At 38.5% G+C, this 9722-nt stretch overlaps 1 protein-coding gene and 1 long non-coding RNA gene across 5 annotated transcripts; one reads left to right on the plus strand and one right to left on the minus strand.

Moving 5' to 3' along the window:
* Positions 1-1544: 1544 nt before the first annotated feature.
* Positions 1545-8009, plus strand: LOC133729419 (P-loop NTPase domain-containing protein LPA1 homolog 1). Of its 3 annotated transcripts, XM_062156936.1 has the most exons (8): positions 1545-1808; positions 1976-2126; positions 3453-3730; positions 5277-5358; positions 5583-5984; positions 6095-6799; positions 7075-7185; positions 7465-8009. In XM_062156936.1, exons 2-8 carry the CDS (start codon positions 1980-1982, stop codon positions 7849-7851), a joined length of 2112 nt encoding a protein of 703 aa, XP_062012920.1. In that variant the 5' UTR covers positions 1545-1808; positions 1976-1979; the 3' UTR covers positions 7852-8009. The 3 variants fall into 3 exon arrangements, with proteins under 3 accessions (XP_062012920.1, XP_062012922.1, XP_062012921.1); XM_062156938.1 differs by lacking the exon at positions 3453-3730 and having other exon boundaries at positions 1546-1808; XM_062156937.1 differs by lacking the exons at positions 1545-1808; positions 1976-2126 and adding an exon at positions 2387-2919.
* A 32-nt stretch (positions 8010-8041) lies between these two features.
* LOC133729420 (uncharacterized) lies at positions 8042-9256 on the minus strand. Of its 2 annotated transcripts, none has more exons than XR_009856372.1 (4): positions 9058-9256; positions 8864-8965; positions 8288-8443; positions 8042-8181 (listed from the first exon to the last, which is right to left on the minus strand). It is a non-coding gene; the product is annotated as an uncharacterized LOC133729420 (long non-coding RNA). The 2 variants fall into 2 exon arrangements; XR_009856371.1 differs by having other exon boundaries at positions 8864-8943; positions 9058-9253.
* Positions 9257-9722: the final 466 nt, after the last annotated feature.

Below are 9722 nucleotides of genomic sequence, written 5' to 3' on the forward strand. Positions count from 1 at the left end.
TACAAATATAAATTTTACCTAATAATTTTACATTGATTCGGTTTGGTTATTTTTCGGTTTATTATAAGCACTAATCGAAAACCGCACCGCAAGTATCGGTTCAGTTCGGTTTCAGTTAATTTTTGTCGGTTCGATGCGGTTTATCGGTTTTAGGTTCCAAAAAGTCCACCCCTACAGTCAATACAAACCAAGAAAATACCATTGTATGACTAGTTATACAGCTGATCAAAAACTCTATAGGACATAGATAATCCTCACTACCACTATCGAGAAATTATGACACTCTGGACCAACAAAATGAAAATGATTATTCTGCCTAGTCCCACAAAACCTATACTGTTGACCATTAGATCTGCCAACAAAGAGAATGCAAACGACCTGCTATGGAAAGAGATTGTCCAGACTCCCTAAACAACATCTACCATAAGCTACTGATTAAAAACTGTAATTAGTAAAAATCCAGTAAACCAAAAGGAGAATCGGGAGAGGATGTTGAAGCAAGGGCCTATAAAGCCTACATATTCGATGGTGGAAGTTAGGGTGAAGCCCTGATTGTCATGACTGAAAGAGTTGAGATTTGTTGGAGTTGATCCTCTGACCACTAAGCCCTGTCGAGCCGCGAGTCGCCGTGTGAACTAATGCTGGTGAGTGTGAAATAATGAACATTGACCCGAAATCAATATCAGCTCGACTCCCCACCCAACTGAACTCCACAAACAACAGCCAGTAACGAGAGGAAACAAGCAGAACCCCAAAACGATGTCCAACCACACCAAGCGATCAGCTAAACTCGAGATCGACCTATCATGGACCTATCCTGCGGAAGTCAGTAGAGAGAAAACTATTATTCTTTTTAAGTTCTCCCAAATAAAACACTAGCCTTCTAAGCTTGTGTCAATTTATTATTTATTTTTTTTTGAACGGTGGTGTTCATATTTCTTTTTTTTGAAATTGTTATTTTCACCCACTTTTTATGTTAATTTATCTTTCAGTTTTCTCCTAATATGGAAGAGTTGTGCATTAATATTTTGAGAGATTATAATAACTATTTTACTTTTATAATCCATGACAAATCTATTATTACCCTTGCAATATTTTATATTAAAAATTTAACCTTAAGACTGATATCAATATTAAGCGATCCATGAAAAAATTTTGAAATAAAGTTACATGCCATAAAAAATTACAATAACTAAAACCTAGAAAGTAAAACCAATTCAATCAACTAGAAGAAAGAAATTCAATTATCTAGACTCGAAACCGAAAACCAAAAACGCTATGCAACAGTGTTCGAGTCAATTACGACGATGTTGGTAAGAAAACCGAATTAAAAACCCCGTGGAGTCGTCCCTTTTCCCGGTGTGACCTTAAAACGAATTAATTGCTACCCAGATCAAGTCCCTATCTTTCCGAAATTACCATTCTCCCCCTTCCTCCTTGACCTACGCCCCCGGGCCCACACTCTCCCCTCCCCTCCCCTTCCCTCCCCCGCACTTATAAATCCCAAACGGAAGGAATTGAAATTCTCGCAGCGAACGAAGCCCAAATCCGTCATTTGGAGGAAGAGAGAGAGAGAGAGAGTGTGGCGGTGGAAGAGAAAGAGAGAGAGAGAGAGGGACTCGTGGAGGGTGGGTGCGGGCGATGCGTGGAGGTCAGGGGGGCAGGTGGTGAGTGGCAGAGACAGAGTAAAGCGGCGAGATCCCGGTCCTCTTTTTGTAAAATGGCCTATCTCAAATCCTTCTTCGCTTCCTCTTCTACATAAAAAAGTTATCCCAAACACACGCACGGACACAACAGTCAATTTTCAGGTCCCCTTTCTTCGCTCTTCTTGCATTGCTCTTCTTATTCCTGCATTGTCTCCGATTCTCCGCTTTGTCTCCCCCTCCTTCCGAATTCACCATCTAAACAGCTTTGCATTGCGTTAGATTTCGACTGTGCATTTTGTTTCTGATGATGATTTTTGATAATTTGGCAGAGATATGAGTGAGTCGGCGAAGGTTTTGTACATAGTGGTGGTGGATGGCGAGGAAGCGAGAGAGAAAGGGAAGGAGTCTTTTCGATATACGCGTCCGGTTTTGCAGAGCTCTCTGCAACTCATGGGATGCAAACCTCGACACGCCTTCAAGGTTTGTATAGAAAATTTTCCTTTTTTTTTTTTCCCGATTTATGCCAAATTTTTGTTATTATGGTTTTTGCGTTAATCTAGAGCTTAGTTTCTTTGATTTTGGGAAAGTAGAATCGGATGGAAGGGGGTGTTTCTATGTTTGAATTTAGTACTGTCATGGTCCTAGGCTGTGGAAGGTGTTTTTGCGTAGATCTGGGTTTGGATGGAACGTCCAGAACACGTTTTCAGAATTGCACTCTTGAGAGTCTATAATCTTACGTAATGTTGAGGAAGGTCTAGCTGAAAAAATTTCTAATTTAAGGTCTGGTCAACGAAGGCTTCTCGGAACTAATTTTATGGTCGGTCTATTGGTCTTTTATGTAGAATTGGAGTTCTTGGAGTCATTTGTGCAAGATGTCATTATCACAGATTAGTTCAGGTTTCCTCTAAATTTAATTAAAAGAAAAGGTGGTTGTCTATGACCATTAATGTTCTTGTGTCGCCTTCAACATCTTGTTAGAACTTTCTGCTGGTGGAGCCGTTATCTATTCTTGGTTGAACCATCTGAACTGATTTTTCTCTCATCTGTCCATTTAGTTTCCAATTTTCCTTCAATTCTGGGTCTCTTGGCACCCTTATTTCAACTCTTGACCTTGTTGTTTGATATGGATCTCCTATTTTCTCCGATAGTTTTTGTTGAGTTACATTGTTGCGGTGTGCTGACTCAATTTGTCATGCCTTAACATTGATATCTGGGTGTTCGTCTATAATTGACCATAATCTTGAGGATTTTGTCCAAACTGAACATAAATGCGGTAGGGTATCTTTAGTGTGAATTCCTTGTTTGCTTGCACACTTCATATGTATAAAGTGTCTCTGCTGTGAATTGACAAGAGGATGACCCGTAATTATATGGTGTTCCATTCGTAATTTTATGTAATTTATTGTAGGAGAAGTGATGATTTGTTTTTGTATCTGTGGGTAGCAACTGATCATGCATTTTGAACTGTCAAAAGCTTGGATATTCTTCTTTTATGGTGTTTTTTGGTTGTTTTAGAACATCAGTCTGCACTTTCTATTAATCATGGGCCTGCACTTTATATTTTTCACATTGCTCAACAATATGCATTATTTTAGGAATATTTATGTTAACTGATAGGATCACTGACCCCTAATTAGATGTTTGTTCCAATTGTCAGGTTGTAACAACTTCTGGTAGCATTTGGTGCTTTAGTTTGGGCTTTTATTGCATACTTTCATTAATTAGTTGGGATGTTCTTATGATCTTATATATTTATATTTCCTTCCTTTAAGACACTTAGACACTAACATATTTTCTTCTTATCAGATTAGTCAACGAGTTTTTGAATTGATAAGAAACGTAAGTTCATGTAATGCCTTGCTTCCGGACGGGACAGAGAATGTTTCCCCCAGTAAAGCTGAGGCTTGCAAGCATATGGTTTCAGGGGAAGATCATAGAAGTAAGAGTGTACCATTTGAAATGTACAAAACACGTACGACTGTTGTAGTTAGGAGAGAAACTTTCTTGGATGTTGTTTGTGATGCTCTGGCTGTGTACAAGTATGTTGGTCCAAATCAGAGGGCAGACTTAGTTTTGGCATGCAGGTATGGGGTCTTGTATCTTTTTGAAATCATAATCACTCAGACACAGACACAGATACACACACTGCATTTAAAAGGTGGTCTCCGTGATCTCCCTTTTCCTGGCAAATCAATAGTTAAAATTCCAGACAGCTAGTGTCAATTACCAATTCAAAACAGAGTGTGCGAGTGTGTGTGTGTGTGTGTGGTAATATTCTGACTATTTAGTTAACATGCTGTTGATCACTGTGCATTGGAACAGACTATGTAAATGCATACTTTTGGAAACTGTAGTAGTGAGGAAAGTACCGTAATGATATTAGCACAAAACTTGTAGGATTTCTGTTGTAACTTGTAACATAATGCATCTTTAAAGCATTCCTTTTGTGTGGTTAATCTGTATATTATTATCAATCTCTTCTTTGTTGTATACTGTTTATTTGGGGATGTATGTTTCATGCACAAGCTCCAACATAGTTCATATTGGCCATAATAGGGCCTTTCCTTGGGGCAAAAAAAGAAGATAGTCAAGGCCTGGCTTTTGTTTTCTTTATTAAACATTGTTTATGCCATGAAGAGCCGGTTGGGCATTACAATTACGTAGGTACTTGTTGGTGTTAATATGATAGGCCACAATGGGCTAGAGTAGTTTCTTTTCTGCCATATATATTCATTCTTATAACATTTACTTTCATAGTTTAGGATCAAGTTGGCTCACTTAACATGTACTTGTTCCTTTGGATGAATTTTTGCTATTTCAGCTTATTTTTCATCAGAATCATGTCTGAACATCACAGTCTTGAACACTATGCCCATAATAACCTTTCCATAAAGAAATTTGAAATACTTAAGTTTTAAAGCTTTTTTTGGGATCCCACAGTATTCTAATGGAAAAGGCTGCAAGAAGTGTTTATGATATATTTATTGGCACCTCTACTCTTTTGATAGTCAAATAGAGTTATACATGAATTAGGCTCTAATTATTTCTTCTGACAACTTTTAAGAAATTTAATCACGAACTTAAATACTATTGACTTTTGTCAGTGCTGGAAATACAAGGGTGTCTTCTCCAGAATAAATCTAAAGGTGCTTTCAGAAGGTGCCTTGGGTTATGAATCATTCACAACCCCATACAGGCTGAGAATTTACAAGTCTCATACTAGTGCATGATAACTGGTCATTAAGGTGTTCAAAAGTCGCCACATCAAGTGCCCTACATGTTATTCTCACAGTTTAGCCATCTGCAAGTAGTTGGTGTTTCTGTTACAGTAAACGATCTCCCCATTTCTTAGTTTGAACATGCTTACTAGTCAACTATGCGGTGTCCTCCATTTTTTAATCTGAACGTTGCAGCTCTAGTTTTGGAAATAAGGGGATTAGAGTTGGGAAAGTAATATAATATCATTGGATGTTGTAGGAGTTTAAATAGGAAATGCTCAGTCTTGCTATTTGACCTTGTTGTTTGGCGTTATTGTGAATGCTGTTGCATTGCATTCTCCAGAGTTAAAAATTATTTGTATTTGCTATCCACTGCACCCAATTTTTATCTTCATATATTTTCTCCATGCAGAATTCGAGAACGGAAGGAATCTGTAACAGTACTGTTGTGCGGCACCAGTGGCTGTGGAAAATCTACTTTGTCTTCATTGCTGGTATTTGAGTTCACTAGTTCTTTGTTTTCATAGTTCCTTTTTGACTTTTTATATAGTTGCTAATCTGACATAATAGTTAGAAATGTTTTTTCTTTTCTAAAGTTAGAAATGTTTTTTTCTTTTCTAAAGTTATAGTTAATGATTTGAAAAGTTAATAACAATGTCTGTGCTGTTACGATAACTCTATATCATTTACTTTGGGTCTAACCCATATCATCTTGCAGGGTAGTAGGTTGGGAATCACAACTGTGATATCTACTGACTCGATTCGGCACATGATGAGGAGTTTCGCAGATGAGAAGCAAAATCCTTTACTATGGGCTTCAACCTATCATGCAGGGGAGTGTTTAGATCCAGTGGCAGTTGCAGAAGCAAAAGCCAAAAAGAAAGCCAAAAAATCAGCTGGAAGTTCACATTCACTTTCTAAAGATGGAATAGCTGATGGCTCTATGTCAGACGCTGGTTTGAGTACTGCTGAATTGATCGGTCCAAAGCAGATGGCCATTGAAGGATTCAAGGCACAAAGTGAGATGGTAATTGACAGTCTTGACCGTCTTATTACTGCATGGGAGGAAAGAAAAGAATCAGTTATTGTAGAAGGTGTTCACTTAAGCCTTAATTTTGTGGTATGTATCTCTAATTCTCTTCCCCTTTGTCGTCTCCTAGTTTGAAACTGTTCTCTTACTGTTTTGTTTTATATTAAACTCCTCCATCTCAATAATTGTTTGAACCACAGATGGGGCTTATGAAGAAACACCCTTCGATCATACCATTCATGATATTTATCACAAATGAGGATAAGCACTTGGAGAGATTTGCAGTACGTGCAAAGTATATGACACTGGACCCAGCAAAGAACAAATATGTGAAGTACATCCGAAACATCAGAACAATTCAAGAATATCTCTGCCAGAGGGCTGACAAGCATCTTGTCCCCAAAATTAACAACACTAATGTTGACAAGAGTGTGGCTGCAATCCATGCAACAGTCTTTAGCTGCCTCCGTAGGCGTGAAGCAGGGGAACAACTTTATGATCCCACGAGAAATACAGTAACCGTAGTGGATGAGGAGTATAGGAACCAGCGTGCAGCCAATTCTTTGAGTTCAAAGGGGATGTTTCAACTTATCCAGAGAAAAGGGTCATCTAGGCATCTGATGGCTCTTGTAAATACTGATGGATCTGTAGCAAAGGCTTGGCCTGTTGATTCAGTCGATCGTAATGGGAAGCCTATATTCTGCCATGGGACTGAGATGGAGATTGGCAGTGCAGAGCAAGTGAATCTTCAGTTTGGTCTCTATGGTTTAAGCGCTTGGCCCAAAGATGGTGGCCCAAGCTGTGCTGGAAGTGTTGATGGGTCAAGGGCTGATGATACTGAGACTGTAAGTAGGCATTTCTCTTCTTGCTGCAGCTCACCACGATCGGAGGGACCTGCCAAGGAGGTACCTTCTAAACTCTAATTTTGATTATTCAAGAAAAGAACTTTGTAAAGATCAGTTTCCTTGGTTAGGTGTAGTTTGAGAATTTTCCAAACCTATTTTCTAAATGAACTGTATAAATCTTGAAATTAGTGGTATGGGTTGATAGTATTTATTGGTTGTATGATTTGATCTTCAAAAGATGTTTTATTTTGGATATATTGCAAATATGGTTAGATTTTCAAACATGTTCAGGTTGGATTTTTTTAATATTTACCTATTTATTTATATCCCTTCAGCTGAAGGAGGACAACTCGGTGCATGGCAGCGATGAAGAGGTTGATGAATCAGCTGATGTAGGCAGTGATGAGGAATTAAGTGATGATGATGACAAGCAGGTTGAAGAAGAGGTATGTTGGTTTGTTTTAGTTCAATTATTAGGTTATGTTGGAAATCAAAGAGATTAAGACATTAACTTGAGACTTCAGCTTTTTGCATCTGACGTCTCTGCTTGCCCAATATGTCTGTTGGCACACTTGCGTGTATAGATATAAACATGTGGGGAACTTGATAAGTTTGTAATGATGACTGATAGATTAAGATACGGCATAAACTTGATACTCAGCTGCTGATCTTAAATGATTATATCACAGATTATAAATATAAGAAATTTTCTGCTATTTGTGCAGGTAGGGTCAGTGGATGAGGAGTCTACGAAATCAGATGAAGAGTATGAAGACCTGGCAATGCAGGACGTTCAGGGGAATGGATACTGGTCAGATGATGATGCTACGGAGCGCAAGCTTAAGATATTCCCTGTTGCTGAGCACCCATCAGCCAATAAGGATGTGGATAAGTATCGCCAGAACCTGGATCTTTTCCTTAGAACTAGAAACGAGTCATTTTCTGAACCACTATGTTCATATACTTCTCTCTTTATGGAGAAGAATGAGATGACAATGCCGTGCTCTGGCAATATGAAAATTAGAAAACGCCGGTCCCTTAGCATTCCAGCATTGGGAAGGCATGGGTCAAAAACAAGGGGTCCCATACTTTCTGGTGCCCCTCAGTGCTAACACAACATTTAGTTACAGCTTAGTGCTCTCATCCCCTCGGTCTATATCTGCCTTTCTATGTATGGGCTCCCCTTTCTTTTTAGAGTACCTTAGGTTTAAGTATCACCGATATGTACAGTTGTGCTTTGAGACTTGCAATGAAATGGTTTTGTGATGCATTTGCCATGTTTGAGTAAGAGATGCCTTGTGAACTATGATGAAAATGAGAACCTCATGATGCTAGAATTGTATGCTGCAGTTATCTGTGGTAGGATAGCCCCAAAACCTGCCCAGTTTGAAACTCATTCAGCATTTGGTTGATGGTCAACGGGTTCCCAGAGTTATAGTTACCTGCAAAATGAGCACATCTTCGACATGTAAATTGGGGTTTTGCTATACTTCCTTTTCTGTTAAAAAGTTGGCGGAATTTCTATGATTGAGGTGAAAGAGTGTGTACCAAACTGATAGTAGTACTCTGTAGATAATTTTCTAATACATTTTATCCAGACTTCAAGAGTCCAAGTATATATCTTGAGGATAGGCATCCGAGGATGGAGTTACCCATGACCTTGTTGCATCCTGCAGAATGGTTCTGAAAGCACCTGTATACATCCTGCATTCATACCAATAAAAGCGAAAAAGATGGTTGGTTCATGCATCTTCTGCAATAGGCTCCGCTATTAGAGGGGTTATACATCTGTTGGGGTTTAATGCTCTGTTAGGGATCCATATACTATTTCTAACTTGAGTTGTTGGCTAGAGGTAACGTTACAGTTCATGGGGTTTATTTATCCAAGTGTGTTGGAGAACAGCCGGATAATCGGGTATGTAGTACTAAAACCATTCCTGGCCATGCCATAGTAGAAAACTTTCACAGAAGTCTATTGTATTCGGTTGTTTCGGGTTTGCAAGAAAGAAACTTGTACATATAGGACATAATATGATCCATATTTTGAAGAACGATATATACTGAAAAGGCATACCATTTTCAGTTTCTTAAACGTGATGTAAGGCTGAAACATAGAATTCAAACCTGAAGTTTAAAGTCCAAGTCCATTGATTTGGTGCATCCATTCTGCTTCTGCTCCAGTTTGCAATTTAAATAGGTTACAGCTGGAGCCAAAATGAACCAGAACTAAAAAACAATGGGTTTTAGTAGTTAAGAGCTCAAAGCTTCAACTTGGACACTTGGGAAGCAGTAAATAAAGCTAAGCAACCATGAAGTACCTGGAACTCTGCGATCTTCAGAAAGGCTATTTCTTGGATAGTAATCTGCAGAGCCTTACCCGGAGTCCCTCAGAGACAACGCTGTACTAGCTTTGAGTTTGAGGTTTAATGCCTCATTTTCCACAACATGGTGCATGACTTCTCCTGATGAGCATTGTCCTGTCCATATATTCTGTGGAATTTTCCACAATGTGTCGGATATGCTTCATCAGAATCAGAACATTTCTATCTTGTCAAGCATGACTGATTATTCCCTAGAATATTCTCCCTATCCCATATAACACTAGGCAGTCAGAAAAGCAAAATTCCTCTACCACATGTTAATTTTCATAAGCGCTTTTTTTTTTCTTTAAAAAAAAAAAAAAAAAAAAAAGATTTTGTTAACTCAAGGGTTACCTCAAATGGGAAAATCCCAGTTCCTTACTAGCTAGTTCTCTACTGCACCTAAAATCAAGGAGGCCCAACTTCTTTGCAAAACAGTTCCTGCACTATACTTAAAGCTTGTCTGGCTAGTTTATGCACTATCTGATTATGCCTCTTACTCTACCTCCTCCAACATAACTCAGGTCCACACCTGTTTCATCCAAAACCTGTTTCATAAGCTTAATTGCACTCTCATATATATACATTTTAAGAATTTTTTTTTTTAATAAGCATTTTAAGAT

Source organism: Rosa rugosa, chromosome 2 (genome assembly GCF_958449725.1).
Source record: "Rosa rugosa chromosome 2, drRosRugo1.1, whole genome shotgun sequence".
NCBI classification, from domain to species: Eukaryota; Viridiplantae; Streptophyta; class Magnoliopsida; order Rosales; family Rosaceae; genus Rosa; species Rosa rugosa.